The sequence below is a fragment of the Akebia trifoliata genome, chromosome 16 (assembly GCF_017979445.1).
Source record: "Akebia trifoliata isolate Shusen 1 chromosome 16, ASM1797944v1, whole genome shotgun sequence".
In the NCBI taxonomy this organism is placed as follows: Eukaryota; Viridiplantae; Streptophyta; class Magnoliopsida; order Ranunculales; family Lardizabalaceae; genus Akebia; species Akebia trifoliata.
Genome location: NC_141390.1, coordinates 18,065,734 through 18,092,952, shown reverse-complemented (window position 1 = coordinate 18,092,952; position 27,219 = coordinate 18,065,734). Strand labels below are relative to the sequence as shown.

Here is a 27,219-nt window from a genome sequence, read left to right as displayed (position 1 = left end):
AGAAAAAGATTTTCATTTAGAAAAAAAAAAAAACTTCAACATAATTTTTTGCATGTAAAAAGTTTCATGGAAAAAATACTTTTCCATTGAAACAAACAGACCCTAAAGGGTCTCCAGCTTACACCAAAAAAGTTAAAAATGTTCTCTCCTGTGTCCACTCTATTTTCTCCAATTATACAAACAAACTTAATATAACTTCACAACATATACAGTGAATTATGAACCCCCATCAATGGAAGAAATGGGTGAACACGAGCTTTTACTATGGCTATTATGGCTTTAGAGCTAACTTGTTGAGTGCAGCATTGATCCTATCTTCAGGTGTAGTTTTGTAGCTATCATAGAAATCTAGTATCTCCATCGCGATGTTCTTCACCTGCAATTCCAAAAAATAAATCAAAATTTGACAGATCGACACAAGGGTACACCCACGACTAGGGGTCTGCATTTAGGTTTATAGCTTCTAGATGGATCTCTTGAACAGTGAGCCTCGGGACCTTGCATGAATGTTGGGTGTGCAGAGAGCAATATATATCCAATCTACAAACATTTATAACATGTTCAACTCTAGAACTTTTGAATTTCTCCTTTGCAACATTTATGATTTTCATGGAAGATTTATTTTAACAATGGGCAAAATGAAAATTCAAGTCTGAAGGACTTACCACGTTCATATCCACACGAAGCTCTTCAAACCATGCCGTGGTGTCTTTCTCTTTGTGAACGCTTGCAATATATACACAGGCTAATGCAATCATGTATGGAGGGTAGATGAGAATGATATCCATCTTATAGGTGTCATTAACAAGACTCCTGTATGGTTCAAAACATCATCTTTTTAGATAGCAATGGTTTTTCGTTCAAATGGAAATTGTATCTCAACAGAATAAAAGCAAATTGATACTGTAATCAATCATAATGCACTGTGTGACTTCAGAGGATTGGTGTCAGACATGGCAACAAGATGTCTCTCGATGCTGATAATGCCGATACATTCAAAATGTGGTGTGTGTCTGTGTGTGGGTCATGTTCAAGGGTCAACATGTTTTATCCTAGATGGGTTAGAAGTTTCGGAATGGGCTGATTTTTTGGTGAGGATGATCTCTTCACCACAAAGATTATCCTCACAAAAAATCAGCCCATTCCGAAACTTCTAAATTATATTTTGAAAAATGTTTGGCATGATGTTTGGTTCTCTTTAGGGCCTCCTTACGCTCCCCTATATATACATGATCATGTTCAAGGGCCAACTATTTGGCCAACACATGTTCAAAAACTGACAGGTTGTTACCTTATTAATCAGGTTCCTGCACCTCTCTTAGGTAGTCGGACTCCTTTTTCCTGTTATGTGTTAATGCCAAGCCCTTCTCTATTGTTCCGCATGTCTTTGTGTGTCTCTTTCGTCCACATTCTTGGGACTGGTCTTGATAAGTAGTCTCCACATGTTGTTAAGTGTGTCTTTTTGGGTTACTCTAGAACTCAGAAGGACTATCATTGTTATAATCTTGAAGGACGTCAGTATTATACTAGTGTTGATGTTACTTTTTCCTAGTCCACTCCCTTCTTCTCTATTTCGGGTCCACCAGTTTGATTTTAATCTCGTCTTTTCTAGTCAAGGGAAGTTAGTTTTGCCTACAGTTCCTCTTCCAATGTCCTCTCCTCCACATTTGCAGGGTTATCGGCGCTCTCAACATCACCCAATTGTATCATATGGTCTAGCCGTAACGAAACCATCACCTAACTTTCCTGAGGACCTTCCTGCACCATCACCTGACTCTCCTGAGGACCTCCCACCTCCTCCCACATCTTCCTCATGATGTGGGACATTTACAATCCTAGTCAAAGTTTTAGTAGGATTTCTATATTTAATAGGATTTCTATTTCATAGTTATTTTAAGAGTACAATTCCTTGTTAGTTTCTAATTTGTTTTAAATTTATTTTTAATATTTAGACTATAATTAGAAGTACTTATTTGAATTTTAATAAGATTAGAAAGTTAGTATTATGTCATAGATAGGTTAGGAATATTAATTTTTAGTATTTAAGTAAGATTCTAAGTTGTTATGATAGAGTTATCTATATAAAGAGCTCAAAATTTGAAAATTAATATCAAACAATCAATTCAATTATCTTTTCTCTTTTAATTACTTTTTAACTTTATGTTTTATTTTCTTTCAAGTTATTGCTTCTTTATCACTTGAATCTATTGATTTAAATTGATTTGGGTGTTCCATTGAACACAACCTATCGAATTTATTGATTCACATGCTTCCGTTATGCCAAGTAGTATCAGAGCTCTTACTATGATCCACAAAAGATGGTTAAGTGATTTTATCACAAAATCTTATCTAGAAAATCAATTTACAGCCCAAGAAACCCAATTTGAGAAGCTTGAGGCTAGAATTATGGCTAAGTTGGAATCCCTTGTTCAATGCATGGTTCTCAACACCCTTGAGAAGGAGAAAGGTAAGAAAACCATTGGAGATGAAAATCCCAAGAATTCCCACCATCCCTCCCTTAATTCCCCTTCGTAATTCACCCCCCCCCCCTTTCTAAAGAGACTAAATTCCCTCAAAACTAAAAACTTGCCCAGAATTTTGATTTTACCCAAACTATACAAGTCCTCACACCTCATACCACCCTCCTTCAACCTTCTAACCATACCACACCACTCCTATACCCTCAAAATCAAATTCACCATCCTCCAACAACCATATATAAGCTCTTACAAAATGTTTCTCATAATCCTAATCCTCCAAATACCCTTCAAAACTCATCAAACAACTTTAATGACTATACTACCCTTCCCTCCACTAAACATCCCTATTTTGATCATGATAGACTTCCCCATAACCCTCCCCATACTCACCCACCTCTATATTGCAAAGCCAATGCAAGACTATGTCATTATCCATGATTTTGAGGAGGCTGAACACGTATTCATGTACAACCCACCACCACATCCTCTCAACAATGGACAACAAGAGCGGTTTTTTTTATTATAGGCTCAAGGAGAATATTCCTACCTTTAAGGGGCTCTTACACATTGAAGACTTTCTTGATTGGATCTCCAATGTTGAACGATTCTTCGATTACATAGAATTTTATAGGATAAGAAGGTCAAACTTTTAACTTTTAAGCTAATCGGGGCAGCCTCATCTTGGTGGGACCATTTCCAACAAGATCGACTAAGTCAAGGCTTTCGACAAGTGCAATCATGACCAGCCATGCAGCAATTGTTTAAGCAAATGTACTTACCACTGGATTACATCCAAACCTTGTTCATCAACCTACAAAATTCTAGGCAAGGGTTTCAAAGTGTACAAGACTATGTTGATGACTTCTCTCGCCTCCTCTTAAGGAATAAACTTCAAGAGAATGAAGATCAAACCATCGAGTGTTTCATCAATGGGTTGAATTGATGAATTCAAGAGAAATTGGCTACACACCAATACACATGCTTGCATGCAACCATAAACAATGCCCTAAAGGTAGAATCCTTTATGCTTGATTCTTGTCCTTCTTGCCCTTTTTATGCCAATAATCGGAGACTTAACTATCTACAATATGTCCCTCCATCTCATCACCCTTATCTATCCAGCAACCAACCCCCTTCTGACAATAACAACCATGCTTCCACCTCTCACACTCCACCTCCACCTCCACCTCCACCTTCCAACCAGTCTATCCAACCATTTCAGCTACGTAACTCCAACACTTCCTACCCACTCGCAACAACCAAAACAACACCCGTTAAACTCCTAAACCCGACCAACCTAATCCATATGCACACCCAAAGTAAAATAAGTGTGAGAAAATAGGCCACACCTCCGAAGCGTGCCGTAGTAAGCAAACATTAGTGGCCGAGGCTGATTACGACAATTGAGGAAGATGAGCCCTATGTTGATAATGATGATGCCGACGTCTTTGAAGCTTATAAGGAAGAAGGTGAACATTGAAGTTGTGTCATTCGCAACTTATTGTGATCTTTTAACTCAACATAGCCTTTTCTGAACTATATGCAAAGTACAAGGCAAGTTGTGTCAATTGATTATAGATAGTGGAAGCTCGGAAAATATAATTGCAATCCACATAGTTGATGCCTCAAGTTCCCCAGTACACAACACCCTAGGCCTTATTCTATAGGTTGGGTGGACGATGAATGCAAGAAGAGTGTAACCTGCAAATGCTCCATATCTTTTAACATTGGCCAATATACAAATAAAGCTATTTGTGACATCGTCCCAATAAGAGCATACCACATCCTTTTGGGAAGACCTTGACTTCATGATAATGATGTCACTTACCGAGGCAAAGCCAACACCTATTATTTTATGTATAATGGTGTTAAAGTAATCTTACACCCTCCCCATGCAAAGCCCAAGTCTGCCCAACCAACCGAGGAGGAGAGAACATGTTTTACTTCTACCAACATCAATGAGGACTTAAAGGAAGTAAGTCGAGTGATCGTTGTGCTAGTGCAAACTACTCAAGTTCCCCATCAAGTGCAATCCCTCTTTGATGAATTTTCTTGTGTTCTTCGGAATTGTCAGATTCATTACCTTCTATGAGGAATATACAACACCACATCGATTTGGTACCCGGTGAAAGTCTCCCAAATCTGTCTAAGTATAGGATGTGTTCAAAAGAGTATGACATATTGAAGGAATAAGTGAAGAAAAACCTTGAAGCTTCTAATGAAAAGTACAAAGTAGATGCCAATAAGCATAGAAGATTCAAGAGCTATGAAACTTGGTCATGGTTTATCTTAGCAAAGCTCACTTCCCCACCAAAACTTACAACAAGACCAAGTTGAAGAAAATTAGATCCCTTTGTATCTTGAAGAAGATAAGCAATAATACTTATGTGATGGATTTACCAGATGATATGCTATGGTCAATTAAATTCTTTAAACAAAGTCTAAATAATGTATATCACTGGAAGTGGATTAGAAAGCGAGATGTATGGAAAACGAGAAAAAGAAAAAGGATCTTCAAGAACAACTCGAGGACGAGTTTTTTTAAGAACGGGAGCCTGATGTAAGACATCTACAATCCTAGAGTTTTAGTAAGAGGATTTGTATTTTTAGTTCTAGTAAGATTTCTATTTCATAGTTTCTAATTTTTTTTTTAAATTCGTTTTTAATATTTAGGCTATAATTAGAAATACTTAAAAGTGTCCAATTTGAGTTCTAGGATTAGAAAGTATTATGTTATAGATAGGTTAGGAATATTAATTTTTAATATTTTAGTACGATTCTAAGTTGTTATGATGGAATTATCTATATAAAGAGCTCAAAATCCAAAAAGTAATAACAATCAATTAATTCAATTATCTTTTCTTTTTTAATTATATTTTAGCTTTATGTTTTATTTTCTTTCAAGTCATTGCTTATTTATCAATTGAATCTATTGATTCAAATTAATTTTGAGTGTTCTATTGAGCACAACTTATCAAATTTATTGATTCACATGTTTTTGCTACGTCACCTCATCTTCTACACTACTTATTGCCTTGTGGAAAGGTATTCATTCTTGTACTAAGCATCCTATATATCAAATTTTGTGTTTCGCTCCTACATTTTTGTTGTCCACTATTTCTATCCCTTTACTACTTATCGTTAGGCTTTAGTTTCTTCTGGATGGAAACTTGCTATGGATGATGAGATGCATGCACTTTATGAGACTTAGACATGGGAACTCACCCCTCTTCGTTCTGAGAAAATCATTGTTGGTTGTCGTTGGGTGTACACAGTGAAGTATCAACCTGATGGATCTATTGATCGACTTAAGGATCGATTGCTGGCTAAAGGGTGCACTCAGACTTACGGTGTAGATTATTGTGAGACTTATCACCTGTTATTTGACTCAAATTCGTTAGAATTCTTCTATCTGTCGCAGTAGATTCTAACTGACCACTATACCAACTAGACATCAAAATTGCATTTCTTCATGATGATTTACAGGAGGAAGTGCATATGGATCAACCTTCGGGTTATGTTCTTGAAAGGAAAAAACATATGATGTGTAGATTGAAGAAAACGTTGTATGGGCTAAAACATTCCCCACGTACATGATTTAATAAATTTAGTATTGTAGTGCTTCATTATGGGTTTCAACGTTCTACCTCTAATCATTCTATATTTACTTGTCATTCCACCTCAGGTACTATTATTCTTATTGTCTATGTGGATGAAATCATTTACTAATAGTGACTTTGTGGGTATTGCTCAGTTGAAGGCTCATTTGGATACTCAATTTCACACTAAGAACTTAGGCTTTCTTCGTTACTTCATTGGGATTGACATTGCACGTTCCAAGGTCTCACTCTATATCAATGTAGGTACGTGTTAAGACTTATTATCTAAGATGAGTACTTTGCGATCACGTCCAGTTTATACTCTCACAGATCCTTCTATCAAGTTTGACACTTAACATGGGAAAGTTTTTTAAGACATTGAGAGGTACAGACGGTTGGTTGGCAAACTTATTTACCTTACAATTATTCGTCGTGACATTACTTATGTTGTGGGAGTGGTCAATCAGTTTATGTATGCCCCTTGACAACCTCATTGGGAAGTTATCTGTTGTATTCTATGCTATCTGAAGGGTGCCCCTGGAAAGGGTTTCTTGTACCATCCATCCTCTTCCTTGACTATTTCTGGATACTCTGATGTTGACTAGGCCAGGAGTCGGTCTAATTGCCGGTCCCCCTCTGGTTATTGAATATTTGTTGGTGGAAATCTTGTCACTTGGTGTAGTAAGAAGTAAAACGTGGTAGCCCGCTCTAGTTCTGAAGTTGAGTGTCGTGCAATAGCCTACACTACTTCTAAGATATTGTGGATTCATTATCTTCTGCATAACATGGGTGTTGATGCTCCATTACCTATGTAGATGTATTGTGACAACCAGGTGGTCGTATTTATTGCTAGCAACCTTGTATGTCATGAGTGCAAAAAGCACATCAAAGTTGGTTGTCACCTTGTTCTGATTTACTCATGCGTAAACAAATTGTCAACCCCTATGTGAAGTCTAGTGATCAATTGGTTGATTTCCTTACAAAACCTCTATCTAGTGTACTTTTTTCTTCTTTTTATTCCAAGTTGGGTACCTATGATATATATGCTCCAACTCAAGGGGGATTGTTAAGAGTTATTTTTTTATTGGGTGGGCCCACGTCTTTAATTAAATATAAGTGGGCCCTATATTCAAGTTCAACACTTTCCTTCCTTTCCTTTTTCTCTTGAGGATTGATTATTGGTTTCTTAACAATTTATAAACCACTTTTGAGGGAGTTAGAAGTTTCAGAATGGGCTGATTTTTTGTCAGAATGATCTTCTCACCATACAGATCATCCTTATGAAAAATCAGCCCAATCCAAAACTTCTAGCCCATATATTGGAAAAAAATTTGACTCTTTTTAGGGCTTTTGAACGCTTCCCATATATTTATGGGTAGCATTTGGTTGCCAAAGTCCTAATCAAAGTGTTTCGTCCTATATGGGCTAAACAAGTTTCGGAATGGGCTGATTTTTTGTGAGGGTGATCTCTATGGTGAGGAGATCAACCTCACAAAAAATCAGTCAATTCTGAAACTTCTAACCTCAGTTTATAAGTTGAAGAACCGTGGACCGCTAGTTTATAAACCACTTTTGATGGGGTAAGAAGTTTCGGAATGGGCTGATTTTTTGTGAGGATGGTCTTCTCACCATAGATATCATCCTCACAAAAATCAGCCCATTCTGAAACTTTTAGCCCATATAAGACAAAACTTTGGCTAGGAATTTGATTATTGAACCCGACATTCACCTTGGCTATATATATATATATATATATGTAAATGCTAAGTGTATTTTAGTTTTCGGATTTAAATGCTTATTTGCAGGGTCATCCCATGTATCGATGGAACATTAGCCACTTTCCATCTCGATGTATTTACTTCGCTATCATAATTTGGCATAACCTGTGAGATACATAGAAGTTGTGGTGACCTTTACCTCTTTTGAATCTGGACAAGCTGCACGGAAGGACTATTCCATATCAAACAGGAAATTCTTGAGCTCTTTCACATCGTGAACACCACTAAAGGCTCGTGGCTCGAGGACTCGCAAGCACAAGAGAGGGGCTTCATTACTGGTAGGCCATTCGTTACCAACAACTTTGACCAGGAGACCTACCTTGGTAGTAAGCTCTATGATCTATTCCTATAAATCTGTTAAGGATCCACAGGTATCTTCTTCGAGTTCAACTAATCAAGCACTAATTGTCACGGATTCATTATCCAACGTGTTCTAACGATCATCTAATTGTGCAATACCATCAACGAAACTCGATAGCTGGGCCATCTTATTTTCGAGTAGTTCAATATGTTCCTTGTTTGTATGGGGGGGGGGGGGGGGGGTAGTATGGTTGGAGCAGGCTGGTCCGCAGTACTTTTCTCTCATTTTGCCATTGTTCGCGTGAACTAAATGGAACTAGGGGAAGTGCTGGGAACCTGTAACCAACTTGGCTCTAATACCAACTGTCACGGTTGTGTTCTTTCAAAGCGAGGTCACGCAGCGCAATGGGTGCTAATCTACAAGCAAGCCTGTAAAAACTTTCTCACACCACAAAACATAGTAGCAACACAAGAGAACGGGGGCAACACGAGGCAAAACCCAGAGGCAACTTTATTGATAAAGTATTCAAATTACACAGTGTAAGACGTTACAAAAGCAAATAGGTGTGTTACAAGCAACTAGTGATCTATGACATGCGAGACTCCACGTAACTTGGCGCGAGGGTTAAAAGTCAACATGGATGTAGGCCAGGGATTGGGACACTAAACTCCCTTCCTACAAAGAGTACGCTAAGTTTTTCTTAGGTTTTCAAAATGAAACATCAAAAGTAGAAGTCGGTCATACTCTTTTATTACTAAAATGCCACTAAGCTAACATATATGTCCTGACACGGGACTGATATGACTTCATATGTGAGCCTTACATAGAATTACATGGGTGCTCCCGGGTGACTCTGGGGCGAGCTACACCTAATTTTAGGTGTCAAAGTACATGGCCTTCACACTATGGCACGAACATCCTCTTTGGGGCTAAAAAGATAAAAGAGGAAAAATAGTAAAGTTAGAAGGATATTATGGAAAAAGGGTGAAGGAGAAGAAAGACGATAAAGTTGAGGGGGGGAGGAAAGACAATAAATTGGGTTGTGTGGACCCCGCTACTTTATCTCAATCTTTATACCCACAAAACTGTAGCTGAGTGGGATCCACCGTTGTGTTTTATTATTTTAAGTATGTATGTATGTATATATATACACATATACGGAGTCAACGCCTTTTTCCTATATGGTTTAGAAGTTTCGAAATGGCCTCCTCATCCTCACAAAAATCATCCCAATCTGAAACTTCTAAACCCATCAAAGGTAGTTTAGAATTATGGACCATCGATTTTTTACCATTAATTTGTAACGTTGTCTCCCAACGTTGTCTGCCGAACACTATCCATATATATATGAAAGTCAAAAATTAGGACAAGGGATTAGGAAAACTTGAGAATACTAGATCTATGATCCTAGTAGAGGAAATAATGTCCTAAAATACCTATGGGATTTTCCAGAAATTGGTTTTCTTATGAACTAAAAGTGACAGGGAATTCCAGTTCTTGTACATAACTTCAAAATGTCATCTAATGAATAACATGAAACGATCAACTGGGAGAACCCTCCTCACTGATCAAGGATTTCCAAGGTGATAACATCTTTCCTAACAAATGTCTTCAAGGATGGTCATCTCGACCTGCTGAGTAGTTTATTTCGTTTGGTGTCTGGTTGTAGCGGCTGGTCATTTCTTTATACGTACAGTTATACTATCAAACCCAATTGGATGGGCATAATCACCCATAACGTAAACCGTAGCTCAAAGCAAGAATATAAAATATGTCTCCTATGTGTTTGGCACATTAACCCTTGGTAAAATGGAATACCTTGGTGATTAATACTTACCAAGATAACTGAGTCATATCCGTCATGCCTGCATCCTGAAGTAACCTGTCAGTGTCAACAAAAAACAAGAAGAAATGAAAAATGTTCCTATAACCAAATATTTGTTAAGAAGAAAATATAGAACTACCAACACAACAATCATGTGGAGGTTGCTAGAAGACGTGAACCTATAATATTAATTGTTTTGTACTTTTCTCACTTGGTCATCTCAACCACTTTATCTTTATCAATAAAATCGTATACTTACCAAGAAAAAACCACGACAATATTAACATGAATAGAATCAGAGACAAAACTTCACTTATAATTCACCAAAATTCAAATAGCTTGAAAATTTTAACATTGCAAATACAAATTTATAATAATTTGTTTGCAGTTTAGCGTACTTCTACCAAAAATACTTGCAAAATTAGGTAGTTCAGGGAATTATTGCAAAATACGGATGTTGAATCCACCTGTTAAATGCTTCTCTGGTATTTCTATGACCATCCTAAGTTGCATGTTAGGAAAAAAACTCTTCATGTGCTGGGTCACACATCTCTTATTTTATTCACATGCTTGATAAGACCTTATACTGTTTTAGGCTCCAGAAGAAGTTACAGAAAATTTGATGGATACAAATTCTTCAGCCAACCCAAGCGGCAATTTTTTTTTAAGTCAAGTTGACAATTTCTAGGTTGCAACCAAACAGTAAATGAACTTTTCAATGAAATACATTGAAGATAAAGTCCTACATGCAAAGATTATTTTCTGAAAATTTTCTCTAAGGGGTCAATGCAGGAACTTTTTTTCAACAATTTACAGCAATCCTAGCCACAAATTGTCGTAAGGGTACCGAACAATTTTGGCTTGATGACACAAGATTTGTTTTTCGCATCAAATTAAAGAAGAGAAATATTGGGAAGCCCTTTAGTAGAAAATTTTATGTAGAAACACATACCATGAAGGTTTCTCTTCCCATATGATTTACATTATAATAATACAATACTCAAATATTGATCAGAACAACACATCGTTTCTCGCAACCAAGACCTCAAAATCTAGTGGACTCCAATCAGGCCCTTAATTGCGATATAAAATTATATCATAACTTAGTGACCCTAGCATAGAGTGGGTACAGGTGCAAGAGTGGAACGAGAATGCCATGTTCAAAACTATTTAGGACGCGAAGAGTCTTCAAATCATATATATTAACTCAATATCTCTATCATTCATTCACTTTTCATGAGACTTCTAATCCTATTCAAATTTTAACTTTCATCATCCAAACCCCCTTTTTAAAAATACTTTCGCACCATCTATTCTCTATTAATAAAACAAAAAATTCTCTCTTTTACGAAATAAAAATGATAATATAACTAAGATTGTATGAGTCAGGATGGGGCAATTTATGAGAAGAACACATGATCCCAACCATTTAAACATGGAATCCAACGGCCGAGATAAAATATGTATATCAGAAATAGATCATGTATCCCTAGGATAAATCTTGACTACTGGATTTCGTGTTTGATGGCCAAGATCAGGTTTTTCTAATGAGTCATATATACATATGCATACACACACACACACAAATAAGCCATGGATTCATCCCCTTTAGGGTACATGGACATGAGTGATTTTAGATGTTAACTTCCATGTATATATATTGATCGGTAAGCCAATTTTTAATAAGTTCAATAACTCGGTGCTGGCGAGATTTGAACTCAGGTCTCTGGTATCATCACCCAAAGACTTTACATGGATCAGGATCAAGAGCCAACGTGTTTTGTCCTATATGGTTTAGAAGTTTCCGAATGGGCTAATTTTTAGAGAGGATGATCTCTATGGTGAGGAGATCATCCTCACCAAAAATCAGCCCATTCCGAAACTGCTAACCCCAATTTACAAGGATTGCCCATTTTTTTGTAAACCATTTGTTTGATGGGGGTAAGAAGTTTCAGAATGGGGCTGATTTTTGGTGAGATTCTCACCAAAAATTAGCCCCATTCCGAACCTTCTAGACAAAACACGTTAGCCAAATAGTTGGCTCTTGATCCTGCCCCTATATATACACTAGAGTTTGCTTGTACTAGTGAGTTTTCCCATGCCAGTTGGAGGTGGCATTATCAGAAAGGGAGGGAGTGGAGAAGATGAAAGACAATAAAATTGGAAGGGTATTATTGGAAAGGAGAAGAGAAAAAATAATAAAATTGAAAGTTATCCTCGAGATTCATGGTGAAATTAAATCTCAACCCTATTTATGGGGGATAAAGATTGAGATGAAGGGGAGGGACTACCATCCTATTTTATTATATATGCTAGAGTTTACTTGTGCCTACGACATGGTCATCCTCTTTGGGGTTAAGAGAGTAAAAGAGGAAAGACAATAAAGTTGTAGGGGTGTTATTGAAAAAGGGGTAGAATGGTAAAGGCAATAAAGTGGAGGCGCATTATTGAAAAAGGGGGAGAAGAGGCAAAAGAATAAAATAGGAGGGATATTCTTGGAAAGGGGGAGATGAGATAAGGTAATGAAGTGGAAAGAGATTCGTGGGCAGATTAAATCCCAACCCCTACTTATAGGGGGAATAAACATTGGGAAGGGAATCATTGTGTTTTATTATATATATGTACATTTTTGGGGTATGCTAATGTCCAAGACCTCATGGGGAGATGTTAGCATCCTCCACGACTTATTGTTTCCAAAAATAACCTTAATTATTTTATCTTTTAGTGCATGAAGTAGGGATACTTTGATGCCTGTATAATAAATGCCTTTACTAGAAAGCCCTTGCAATAAATGAAATAGTTGCTTTTATAAAAATGGTATTAGGATTTTTTATATTTACAAAATTACCATCATAACTGATCAGAGAGGAAAATGATGCTCCATTCAGCAAAGAAACTTACTGGGTCAATGGACGGTAAGGATGGTACACAACCAAATAGTAGTTCAGAGCTTCTAGAATCTTCATTTCCATTTCAAGTATATCTTTGATCTCGTACCGGTACTTCTCATCTGTATCTGCAATGCAAATAAGTAGGTTGGTCCTCAACAAAAGATCATGCCACATAAAGGAAGGGAAAACCAAATAAATAATTCAACTAAAGTGCTATAACAACAAAAATTACGTTGTTTTTTAATCCAAAATACAAGAATTCTAGCTTGCACTGTGCTTTCTTCTGCTTTTGATGCCAAGTACAAGCATGTTGGAGCAACGAGACGTGGATCATATTCTGTCATACTCTTTCTGAAAGAAGAAATTGAACAGGTTAATTAATATTTAGGACAAGGCTCTGACATAATGATGATGACACCTTCAGACTTGAAAATATACTAAAATTGAATATGTTCCACTACTTAGTTGTGCCCATGAAAGATGTATTCATTCAAGATTTAAATTGTACTCTTTGAAGAGCTAAATACACCCCCACCCCCCAAAGTCATATCTCCTTGCTTACACGATTGCACATGTAAATTGATAAATGTAAGTAAAATGCCCAAGAAGAGTAAATGTGGCAGCTATCTTGGCTGCATAATCATAGAACATGAATTTCCTAGAGATAGCGGTATCCATAGGATTAAACAACTAACTGAGGATAATAACAGTAACGGCATCCCACTTCTCAACAGCTGAAGATCCTAACTTTGGCAATGGGATTGAACCAGTAAGAAACCCCATTTTCATATGACATTGAACATACAGAGTAATCGCATGTGTGATGTGACATCTCATCAAACTCATGTGGACACTCCTCAGCTTGAGGGCAATCTCTCAAATACACATCAAGATTTAGACCTGATTTTCTTTCCTTTGCTGATCCTCAATGACATTTGTCATGTTGCACTGAGTTATTACGGATGTATGCATGCAGTCTAGGAACACTTTTGGGTGAACACCCATCTGAACAAGTAGGGTCGGTAGTTCAGCATTTTACGGCGGGCTTTCAAGACACTAATGAACTATTCTATCTGGAAAGGGTTTTCCCTTGGGAGGAAATAGGCTGGACTACTATTAGTAATGCCAGAAGAAGACTTGAGTAAAAATCCCATCGAAAGAATCCCTTCCCCTGCAAGATTTTTATAAAATGTCCTACTCTTGTCTGAGCTTTTTGGTCAACCAATCCCCTATTTCAAGGACATTTGTGTTACGTAGGCCCAGGAACCACTGATTAGTCAAATAAGTCCCTCCCGAGTGGAATTTGATACATAAATTAGTTAATAAAGATGCTTTAAGTTATAAAAGATACTTATAAAAAAACAAAGATGCTTTAAGTAATAGAGGAAATCCCAAACCCAAGAATTACAGATGACAAGTTCTTCATTACCCAGAATAGAATAATGACTTAAAATAGCGAAATAGATTATATTTGTTGAGAAGTGAAAAATGGTATGGATATGACCCTCGTGAAACAACCTGACAAATTCTATCGTTTCTGTTAGAAGGGGAGAGCTTGATGGTGGTACTGCTAGAGGGAAAACTGTTGGAATCCATCACCAGATAGGTTTCTGATTGATCCATGGAATGAAACACTCACAAAGGGGAAAAAAAGGAAAAAAATAAATACTTCAAACATGATCAACACATTCATAAGGAAAAGGACGTTGCATCAGGTTGACAACTTACATAAAAATAGGGTTGAATCCTTATAATGAATCCATCTCCCCAACATCGATATTAACTGATGCCATATATCTATGCTTTTGTTTTCAGTTTATCCAACTTAATTCGGAAAACTGGGTTCTAAGTAATTGCATGTTCAAAAAGCTGACTACTCTTCTTGATAAGGAGCTTTCAAATTGCTGTAACTGCCTTTTAGATGAGGCCCAATAACATCCAGCCAACACTAAATATTCAGCATAGAATATTGGCCAAGATAGTGTACATAAGAAGCTGTTGACCAATGACACATTACAATTTGGTATCCACAAGTTGGATCTTCTCTACCACATATGTTTCAAAAGATTGGATGCGGCTCTCCCTGCCAACAAGGTACTGATTGCTATTCGATTTACAATTCACATTATAAGATGTTGAGCAATAACTAAATTTGAGACTCAAGTCTTAACTTCACCTAAGCAAGATCATGGTTGGTTCATTGAGTCAGTAAGGCTTGAGCAGATTGACCAAGAACAACTGTATTGAATGGAGTACTGAGCTAAGGTTGTTTAGAACGTCTTAGGAATATAAGATATTAAAATGTCTCCATACAGTCATTAAAATCTTTGGTTACAAAGTTCTCTTCGAAATGTGTTCTCAAAACCACCACTCGCCTACACATGGACAACAGACATTTGAATCTCATTATTGAATCATACATATTTTCTTAAAAATCTAGAAAAAGGAAGGATAAGTGGATGCAATCGAAATATGTGCTATTAACTAAAGAGAAATTTATAGAATAATCAAAAGCCAGAAGTATGTGCAAAGAATGGAAGGTGATTCAGCTGTGCATATTTGTTGCATACCTGATGTAAACACGTCTCATATAAGTGACTGCAGTAGCTACAACCCTGAATAATTGATCAATGCATTAGGCGTCAGACATTCATAAAAACAATTTTTATTGCTATCATGCGATTATTAGAAATTGATATAGGTAATAAAACAAAGGTGCATACTATTCTTTTTTATGAAGCCCAGAAGTATACTAAAAATTATTTTTTGTGAATGTATGCATACCTTTTTGTTTTTTTGATAAATAGAAATTTTATTAAGAACATGCATAAAATTTCACTCGTAGAGCAGAATGGTTAAATTCAATGTTGCAGATATGCAAGCCTGATTATTTATCAAAATTTTACTAATGAAAAATGACATCAACCAGCTTTCCTCAAACTTCGGTATCATTTCCTTCTAGGACACCTAGTCTTAATTGCGGTTGAGATCATCCAACCTTCCATTATTATAAGTGTTATTTTATTTTCATTTTTGAAAAGTATAGATTTGACTGAGAAGTAAAGAGAAGTATGAGAAGGTATGTTCTTGGAGACCCGATTGGAGATGATTCTAGGTTCTAGGTTAAAAACAACAAAGGTTTGCTCACTAGATCAATTGAGAAGAAGGGGATTTTGTGGTCCAAGTTATTGTTGTTTGTGTTTGCGTAATGCGGAGGTGGCTAATCATCTTCTTGTGCATTGTCTCATGGCAATGGAGGTGTGGAATCACTTCTTCTCCTTGTTTGGAGTAGAGTGTTGTTTGTGGAGTTCTGTGAGAAATGTCTTTGGGGAATAGTCCCAATTGGGGATGAGTTTTCGTCAGTCCAAAAGGTTGCTTTGGAGTTTGTTAGTATTTAGAAGGGAAAGAGAGAGATTTAGAGGAGAAGTTTAGAAAGAGGCTCAATAAAATTATTTCTATGAGCCTCCTATCTTATATTTATATAAGAGAATTAGGGCTACAGTTAAGTGCGACGTGTGGAACTGGAAAAGACCAGTTTGCCCCCACACATCCTATACATACCAATAACACTCCCCCTCAAGTTGGAAAGTCCAACTTAGAACAAACCAAAAAAACTATAGAAAATAAACTAATAAAGAAAAGAAATAATAGAAACTAAAGAAAAGATAACACTCCCCCTCAAGCTGGAGCATAAATATTAAGTAAATCCAGTTTTGAGCAAAAAAGATTGAGACGACTACAATTAAGTGCCTTAGTGAACATATCCACCAATTGATCTTCAGACTTCACGAACAGTGTACTAATTTCCCCACATAAAACCTTGTCTCTGATAAAGTGAGAATCTGTCTCTATGTGCTTTGTTCGCTCATGAAACACTAGATTGGAAGCAATATGAATTGCAACTTGATCATCACAATATAATCACGTAGGAGTAGCTATCTTAACACCTAATTTTCCGAGAAAATTCTTAACCTATGTCAGTTCATATGTCATAAGAGCTATTTTTCTATATTCTGTCTCTGCACTAGACCTTGCAACCACATTTTGCTTCTTACTTTTCCAGGAAACCAAGTTTCCTCCCAAGAAAGTGCAATACCCAGATGTAGACCTCCTATCAGATGGAGAACCTGCCTAGTCAGCATCATTTTACCCCTCTAAGTTCAAATGATATTTGGACTTATACCATAAACCACATTCTGGAGATCGTTTAAGAAATCGAAGGATCCGAACAACAGCTTCCCAATGTGGAACCTTGGTGTTTCCATAAACTGACTCACTACACTTACTGCAAAAAAAATATTTGAAAGGGTGATAATCAAATAATTGAGTTTACCAACTAGTCTTCTGTATTTTCTTGGATCATCAAACAACTCTCCACTGTTTACTATCAAGTTTAAATTAGGGTCCATTGGGTTGTCCATAAGTTTACTTCCCAACATACCTATCTCATCAAGCAGATCAAGAACATATTTTCTTTGAGTTAGGTTAATACTTTTCTTGGATCTCGCAAGTTCTATCCCTAAAAAATAACGCAACTTGCCAAGATCTTTTGTTTGAAACTGTGTTTGAAGGAAGGCTTTCAGCTCCTCTATTCCATTAGTGTCATCACTTGTGATGACTATATCATCAACGTAAACTACCAGCATAATAGTCCTTGAAGAATTGAAGCGAACAAACGTAGAATAATCTATTTGACATTGTTTCAACCCAAATTGAACTACTACCTCACTGAATCTCCCAAACCAAGCTCTTGGAAACTGTTTTAGGCCATAAATGGTCTTTTTCAACTTACACACCATGTTAGACTCCCCCTAAGAAACAAAACCAGGAGGTTGCTCCATATACATGTCCTCCTCCAAATCACCTTTCAAAAAGGCATTCTTAACATCCAGCTGACATAAGGGCCACTAAAAAGGGAGATGACAATACGAATAGAGGTCATTTTTACCACAAGAGAAAATTTTTTTGAGTAGTCTATACCATAAGTCTGAGTATAGCTTTTGATCATGAGGTGGGCCTTCAACCACTCAACAGACCCATCAGGCAAATACTTCACCACATACACCCAACGATAACCAATAGTGCGCATACCAACAGGTAAAGACACTAACTCCCAAGTACCATTGTGATGAAGAACATTCATCTCAACCTCCATAGCTTATCTCCAACCTCAATGAAACAAAGCATCCTTTACACTACGAGGAATAGACACAGAAGAAAGAGCAGAAACGAAACCACGATACGAAGCAGACAAATGAGATAAAGAAACAAACTTAGAAATGGGGTGCTTAGTACAACTACGAATGCTTTTTCTTTGTGCAATAAGAATATCAATATCAGAAGAAGTGATAGATACCTAATCTGCAAACTGTGAAAACGATGGTTAGGTGTCTGCATCTGGAAAAGGATGGGGATCTGAAGGTGCCAATTGCTTCTTGCGAACATAAGTGAGTGAAAATGGAATAGTGGGAGATAAATCAACCACTGGACAAGGAAGGACAAACAAAAGATCATCATACTGTACTAGATTTGTAAAATATGATATAGAATAAAAAAATGTAACATCTGCACTGACATAAACACGACAGGTTGAAGGATCATAGCAACGATAACCTTTTTGGGTACAAGAGTAACCCAGAAATACACATTACACCGAACGTGGGATAAACTTGTCAAAACTAGGAGACGACTGATGAATGAACGAGACACAACCAAAGGTCCGTAGAGATAAGGAAAATAAAAGACTCAAAGGAAACAGAACAGAATAAGAAGACTGACCATCAAGAATAGGCATAGGCATAGGCATACGATTAATCAAATAACATGCTGTAAGAATTGCATCCCCCAATAAGGTTTGGGAACTTACATCTGAAACATGAAAGAACGTGCAACTTCAAAAAGGTGTTGATTTTTACATTTAACAACACCATTTTGTTGAAGGGTGCGTGTACACAAAGTTTGATGAGTAATACCAAAAGATGAAAGATAGTCATTCAAAGGTCCATAATCATATTCTTTAGCATTATCACTATGAAATAACTTGATTTGCACACCAAATTGAGTTTGAATTTCAGTATATAACAATTTAACAATAGAAAATAACTCAGAACGATCTTTTATTAAATAAAGTCATGTCATTCTTGAAAAATCATCTACAAAAATAACAAAATATCGAAACCCACAACAGGAAACAGTCCTATAAGGACCCCATATATCAGAATGAACTAGATTAAACTAACTCGATACTTTTCTAACAGACCTAGGTGGATAAGAAACACGGTGATGTTTAGCTAACAAACATAGCTCACAATCTAAAACAGGAATATGACTCAAAGTGGGAACCATCTCTTTTAAAGAGCGAAGTGAAGGATGACCAAGTCGACAATGCCATTGTTACGGAGTGATTGTGGCATGAAGAGCAGGTGAGCCTTCACCACCATCCAAATAATAGAAACCTCCAGATTCATATCCCCCACCAATCATCTTCTTCGTCTTTAAATCCTTAAAAACACAATACGAAGGGTAAAACGTCACAGAACAATAAAGAGATTGAGTTAACTTACTAATGGACATTAACCTAAAAGAAAATTTAGGGACCTATACTACAGAAAATAAAGAAAGAGTAGAACAGGGAACAACAGTTCCAATACCAAAAATCCTAAAAGTACTACCATCAGCAAGAATGACAAACTGAAATGAAGATGAAGAATGTTGAATGGATGAAAACACACTTGATGACCCAGTCATATGATTTGACGCCCCTGAATCAATGACCCAATGAGATCAAGATGAAGAATATATCTGAGTGAGCTAGAGTCGTAGTGTTGGAGGACGAGACACCAGCCTGAGGAGGATAAAGTAACTTGGAATACTCATCATGAAAGATAATAACCATATCTACATGGGAAGCCACTTGATGAGGAGGATCAACAAACCACCACTATTAATGTCACTAGAAATAGCCTGATTAGCCCAACTTGTGGGCGGACCATGTAAATCCCAACAGAAATCCACAAAGTAACCATCAAGTCCATAATGGGTGCACCACGACCACGACTCCCTCCACGGCCTCCACTGCGGTTACCACAATACCCACGACTACCACCACGATCACAACCACAATCTGTATTTCTAGAAACAGTCAATATTGATCGATCAGATTCAGACACCAATGATGTACACCAAAACTACCAACAGAAGCTCTCTGAAGGCGAAAAAAAACTTCAATAAGTGAAAGCAACTCTTTACGGGTCAAAATATGAGATTTAACAGAATTATACTCAGATTTCAAACCAGAAAGAAAACGAAGAACATCCATCTCTTCCCGCTGTTGACGTAGTACAGTCAAATCAGTAGTAAGGGGTCGATATACCTTGAGCTTGTTCAGTATCTTTTGAAGGCGAGAGTAATATGTTGGTAAACTTTGATCACCTTGCCGAATGGAAAAGAACTCTCCAACCAACTGATAAATCTGAAAAATATTATTTACTCCAGAATACATCTTGCCAACCTGAATTCAAATCTCCTTGGCAGAAGATAGGAACATCAAGTTTACATCAATGGTGGAATCTATACAATTCCACAACCACGTTATAATCTGAGTATTTTCCTAAACCCACTCAGAATAGTGAGGATCTTCAGTCTTAGGAGGATCATCTTTCAAATACTTCAAATTTCCCTTGACAGCAAGGAACACCTTAATAGATTTCGACTAAGGGATAAAATTATCTCCATTTAATTTGATCGAGGTCATTTGAAGATTAAAGAACTCAAGAGGAGATAGAATGTTGAACTTCATCTCCATCCAAAATCACTCCACAGTAAATAGATCCACCAAATAAATCAAATCCGAAATATCAATCAGATATGTGCAAATCTCGAGGATTCACCGTGACGCACCAAGGGCCTACCGCGGCGCAGCTAGGTTTTGGAGAAAAAACCGATCTGATTCACAAACCAGATCTAAGCGAATATGGCCTATGTACTTATAGATCAAATCACTGATGACTAAAGTCCCATTTTTGATAAATCGCAAATATTCAAAAAGTAGATCTGAATCTCCTAGGGAAAAACATACCACCAAACCACAACTTGCACCACCAAACTACAAAACACCAACTTCAAACGTACTCACTGTGAGTATTCACCAACTAGAAGATTAAAACCCTAGGTTGTAATCAGGAGCCTAAGATTTTAATACCAAGTAAATCGAAGAAGAAGAAAAAGAAAAAAGAGAAATCGGAAAGAGGATAGATTTTCGAACTTTAAGATCTAAACTTTGCTCTGATACCATGTTAGTATTTAAAAGAGAAAAAGAGAGATTTAAAGGAAAAGTTTAGAAAAAGGCTCAATAGAATTATTTCTATGAGCCTTCTCTCTTATATTTATACAAGAGAATTAGGGCTACAGTTAAGTGGGACGTGAGGAACTGGAAAAGACCAGTTTGCCCTCACACGTCCTATACATACCAATAACAGAGTTTAATTCCATTTGTGTGATAACTTGGGGTTTTTGGTTGGAAAGGAATGCTAGAACATTTGAACAGAAGGTTCAATCCAATTAAGAGTTATTCTTATCGATCCTTGGGTTCCTAGTTTTTGTATGTAAGATCTTCAAGGAGTTTAGAGGGGTTTTCTTTGAGGACTTCGTAGTCCGTTGGGATTGTGTTTATAATCTCTCGAAGTCATAGCTTCTTTGGAGCTGTGCCTCTGTTTTTCTTGTTGTTTTGTTTTTCTTCCTTTTGTAGGTCATCTCGATCTACCGCTTGTTTTTTTTTTTTCCATTTATCTATCAAAAAATAATAATAATAAGTATGACAACAAAAGTCAATGATCTAGAGGCACTGTCTAGAGGATTAACTACAAGTTCAATTTATATTATCATCATCACAAAATGCCGATGATGTCTAAGAAAGAAGACAGGCCAAATATTTGAAGAAAAAACCTCTAAAGTCTCTACGTAAAGAATCACTTACATAAGAGAGGCTTGGGAATGATGAAAGAGGGTTAATCCCCTTTAACATATTTAAATAAATAAATAAATGATTCCTTTTTTTTCAAAGGCATCAACAAATTGCAAAAACTAAAAAGCCTCCAAGGCGCTCGACCTCTACTAAAAAAAAATAAAAAGAACAAAAAAAAAACAGGCATACGGACTCATGAACAAGTCCTAAAGTGATCCTTACAAGGTACTATCCTGGGGGAATAAAGTGCCCTATACCTCTCTTGCCAAGTCATGGATAAATAGATAGGTAATAGGCTCACTCTTTGACCTACAAATCAAATAGTAATCCACCATGCAATGTATTTAAAGCTTTAGCTATGCAACCATAAGCGACGCTTTGCCTAGCTGAGATTCCAAGTGCTTATAAGAGGGCTAGAGAAAAAATGGCCAGCAGACCTAGGAACTAAGGTACAAGATGTTTAAACATCCACTTAGGCTAGATATATAAAATTAACATGCTTTACACATTAGAACGTTGAAAAGCGTGCATAAACTTATTTCATCCTTCTCTTCTTTATAATCAATTTAAATTAGTAGACAAATGCGTATGTGATGGCCCTTGACATAGATCTTGGTTTAACCACCTTCTTAATTTTCGTCACTTCATTTAGTTTGGAAGCATAGTTATAATTCTATTATTCTTCAAAATTTTATCAAACCCAATTTGACACGATCGTCCAACTAGGTGTTAACGTGTTGATGTTGTCATGTTAATACATTTTTGGGTTCTACACCTTCCAAATCAATTCAATAATGTATATATAGATAGATATTTTTGCAATATTATTGTTGCTTTTTATGAAATAAGGAATAGATGATCACAAAGAAAACCTAAGGGACCCCTCTATCACCTAGGCATCACCTAATGATTTTGACTACGCAGCTAACATGATACCTTTGTTGTTGAGACGATGATTAATTGTACGAATTTTATCCAAGTACCCCCCCCCCCCCCCCCCCAAAAGAAAAAAAGACCACTCTGGATCACCAAAGTATTAGGCCTCTTAAATCAAATGGCTGAAGAACGAAAAATCAAGAGTGTCATATTATGCGACATCAAGCATATGTCGGAAAAAGAAGTCCAGGTCCTTTAAATCTTGTAGAGCCCAAAAACAGATACAACCCAAGAGGCATGGCTTTTGACTCATATATCCAATTGAGAATGTGTCAAATACATTGAAAAGCTTGTACTTAAATCTACAATTACTATATCAAAACTCATGTCAAGACTCTATTGCTTTTTCTTTCTTTTTTTTTTTTGACAAAGTACAAAATTTTGTTAAAAGAGAAGAAAATATAATGATCAAACGAGGTGACCAATCAAAACAAAGATATCAAGAATCACACAAGGAATCCCAACGATACATGAACTCTTCAAAGAAGACCCCTTTGAACTCGGGATAAATTTTACACAAAAAAAAAAAATAGCTATCCTAAAACATTCAACACGGTATCTCTAGTAGAATCAGTGGCCCCTTTGAATATCCTCTTATTTCTTTCCAACCAAAACCCCTAGGTCATTGCAAAAGGAAGTAACTTCCAAAGGATTCTCTTCCGCCCCAAAAACAAGGTAGTAGCTCAACCTTGAAACATAGACAATGGCGACTTTGGGATGACCCAATACACTTTGAAAAGTTGGAGGAAATGAGACCAAATGAGGTAAGAAAAATCGCAATGAATCAAGACTCTATTGTTAGTTGATTGTAATTATATACTTATTATTTCTATATAATAAAACAAAATGATATTTCCCTCCCCTTTGTCTCAATCTTTATTCCCCATATAGAAATTTTCTTGAGGATAACTTTATTGCTTTTTCTCTTCTCCCACCTTCCAAGAATACCCCTTAACTTTATTACTTTCCTCTTTTCATCACCTTTCCAAGAATGCCCTTTCAACTTTGCACATTATTTTTACTTTTCTCCCCTTTTTCAATAATACCCTCCAGCTTTATATAAATGAATGAATGAGATATCATCCATCCATGCTATAAACCCCATTCTCGATATGAGTAAGTCACAAAAACACCAATTCATGAGTGCTTAAGCCTTTCAATGTCCATAGGTTGGATTCTTAAAATCAATGCAATTCACTTGCAACCAAAAGATTGCCAATTTCTTTGATGTGCCTTGATAAGCAATGACAACTGTGTTACTGATAAAAAAGCAGCGATCTTACTGGACAACGACACACGAAAATAACATAACATATGGCAATCTATTCATTCTAAAATTTATTATAAAATATTTGGGAATAATAGTCAACTTAGTGACAAAAGAAGGTCAAACCTTTGCCTCACTTTAACTGATTGAGCCAGCTTCCCAATATCTGGAAAACATATTTGTGAATTAGTAATGCCAAAAAACTTTGCTAAAGAAGATTCGAGCATTATATAATAGCAAATTAAACAAGATATGTGAGTAAATAAGAGGAGTTGAGAACATCATTTGTAGGAAAATGGTCTATTATAAGAGTAATTAAGATGTTACAGAGAATTACCATGTGACCAACCCAGCAATAAATCCAACAAAGAAAAAGATCAAATTCAAGATTCACTAAAACAATCAAATTTAGTATTGGTCTCCGATGGAACATAAAAGGCTTGAGACCTTTTGCATCTTCATCATTGAAGCCTCTTCTCAAATCCCCCATCATCTCACTGGCCGACCTTGACCCCTGTAATTTTGGGGTCACATCTAGTATTCAGAGTTCGACTTGATTTGGTACTGCTCTTGCGGCCTGCACCGAAACAATGTTTTACCCCTAGATGTCCAGTCAACTGCTTTGGGATCGACTAAACAAATCTTGTTCTTCCATTCAATTTCTATCTAGAGCAACATCATGCCCTAGCATGAGCTAATTGAAATGAATAATCAAACCTTAAAATCCCATGCCTGACCATACTTAACATGCATGGTTGCGTCAATGCATGTTGGTATGAGTTATGACCAAAACCTTAAAAAAGGGAGTATCAATGTTGTTGACCTTACTTGTATCTGCACATGCGTATACCACTTGTCAACCCATCCTGAAGGCCAATGCCAAGATGCACAATATGCTCCGAAACATATGCAAGTCTCCACAGACCCTTGGATAGAGGAATCCCTCACTATTACCAGGGGACTGTTGAAGGAAGAATGTAAAAAAATTAAAATCCTTCCTTTGATTGACAAGCATCCACCTCAGTTGGATCCTTCCACACCATTAAATTCAAAGAAAACTACTAATTTTTGGGACTTCACAAGATAAGAATCCTCCGTTCTTTTTTTTCAACTTTTCATTTTCTCTTATTGCAATACTTTTTTTCTGAGATATCATGATCTCATGCAATGAACTCAAAGAAAGAACGACATTGTCTCAAACCCATAATCGCATCAATTGCTTAAGGAACATTAATAGAATAAATCATGCAGCAGCCATCCTTTTTCAAAACAGGAACATCGTGACATTGCCAATTAAATAACACATTCATCAGAATTGAAAGAAAGTATCTTCAAGAGTTATAAACTCAGATAATATTATGGATAATGAGTCAAAAAGAAAATAGAATAAAATCCTATAAGTTTTGAATCCAACATAGTTCCGTGGGTCAATTGCCAAATCCCAGTTGGCAAGACTGGAAATGAAGATTCAGAAAAAAAATTTATGAAACCAAAATGTTCTACAAAAACAACAAAAAAAAAAAAAACAAAAACAAAAAAGCTGAACCCAGATAAGAAAAATTAATGATCTCATAGAAATTCTACGAAGAAGAAGCAAAATTACTAATGTAGGTAGTTCTTTAACTTAGCTAAGAAAAGTTGACATAAAATCTTAACAAAGTCACAACCCAGGATCATTTTTTATGAGTAACTAGCCGAAACCAGAAGGGAGAACTTCACATCCAAAAATTTCACAAAGCCAAGAAAATTTTACAAGATAGAAACTGAATCCTAAATAAAAATTGAAATTTTAACTTAAAAAACCTTATAATTCACAAACAAAGATAAATTTTATCAGTAAAAAGCATGAAATAAAACCCTAAAATTTCACAGAACCAAGATAATTTTACAGAATAAGAACTGAAACCCAAATCAAAAATTGGAATTTTAACTTAAAAACGTAGTCATTAACAAACAAAGATGCATTTAATATGATTAATAGCCAAAACCCAGATGAGAAAATTTCAAATGAAATATTAATTTTAAAAATCAAGATGAATTTTATGCAAAATTTGAATGAACCCCAGATTATAAAAAATAAAAACACTTAGTACTGCAGATATCAGAATATCAGATCAAACCTGGAACGAAAAGGAAGAAACTTTGGAAAACTTACAGAAGGACATCTGCATCTTGATGAGCTTGAATTCTTCAAGTGTTAGGCCCTTCTCCTTGTCCGGAGAGTGTAAAACGTCCACGTCTTCTTGGTCCATAAGCTGTTTGCTGCATCGCCACACCAGAACATGTAAAAATTCAATAAATTTAAAAAAATAATAATAATTAAAAATTAAAAATTAAAAATGTTGAAGAGATGTGACGTTACAAGTGAGAGGAACTCCAGAAATTGGCGGCCATTTTTTTTTCTTTTTTTTTTTAAATAAAAAAATCAAAAGAAGAGAAGGCCTGAGAAGGAGAAAACACTCAGAGAGAAGAGAAGAGAAGAGGAGAAAGGAGAGAGAAATTTAAAATGGGCTTTGACTCAAATTATAATCCTGGCAAGGATTTAATCAGATATCCGACCCCAAAAAAAGAGGATTCGGAGCTGGATTTTTTATTTTCGGATCGGATTTGGATTGAAAATTATAGATCCAAATAAATTCGGATCGGATTCGGATCAACCCTAAACCAATTATAGGTTTTTTTTTCCCATTTAATTATTTCCCCTCCTTTTATGGAATAAGAAAGGCACAATACAAAGACGTAGATGAGCCGTTCCTCTCCCTCATATTTTCCTCTCAAGAAACCCCAACCAAGAGAGCTGTTTTTTCCCATTATAAAAGCATTTATCTTGATACAATCTGGTTCGGATCAGATCGGTTTTTGATTGAATAAACATGCAGCCCGATCGGATTTGGTTCAATAGCTTATCTATCCAATTGGATTTGGATCATAGCATAAAAAAATCGGATCAATATTGCAGTGGTATTAATCCAATATCGATCTGATCTGTTGCCACTTGCTAGCCCTAATCCCAACATTATGAAACATTATAACACGGGTAACCATAAATTTTAGGCCTCGGGACACACATCTTCATAAAATCTATGGAGATGTGTGTATGTGTGCCCCAAACATAAAATCTATGATTCTATCACATGCCGCGTCAGAAGAGTATTTTGAGTATGCCACATGGGGGAGTGA

The 27,219-nt window shown here is 36.3% G+C and overlaps 1 protein-coding gene across 1 annotated transcript; it reads right to left on the bottom strand.

Moving 5' to 3' along the window:
• Positions 1-62: 62 nt before the first annotated feature.
• Positions 63-26,558, bottom strand: LOC147382694 (cyclin-C1-1-like). The gene is made up of 9 exons (XM_086427524.1): positions 26,402-26,558; positions 26,195-26,301; positions 24,166-24,205; positions 15,445-15,489; positions 13,107-13,225; positions 12,885-12,999; positions 9,996-10,040; positions 666-813; positions 63-376 (listed from the first exon to the last, which is right to left on the bottom strand). Exons 1-9 carry the CDS (start codon positions 26,431-26,433, stop codon positions 272-274), a joined length of 756 nt encoding a protein of 251 aa, XP_086283650.1. The 5' UTR covers positions 26,434-26,558; the 3' UTR covers positions 63-271.
• Between the last annotated feature and the right edge of the window lie 661 nt (positions 26,559-27,219).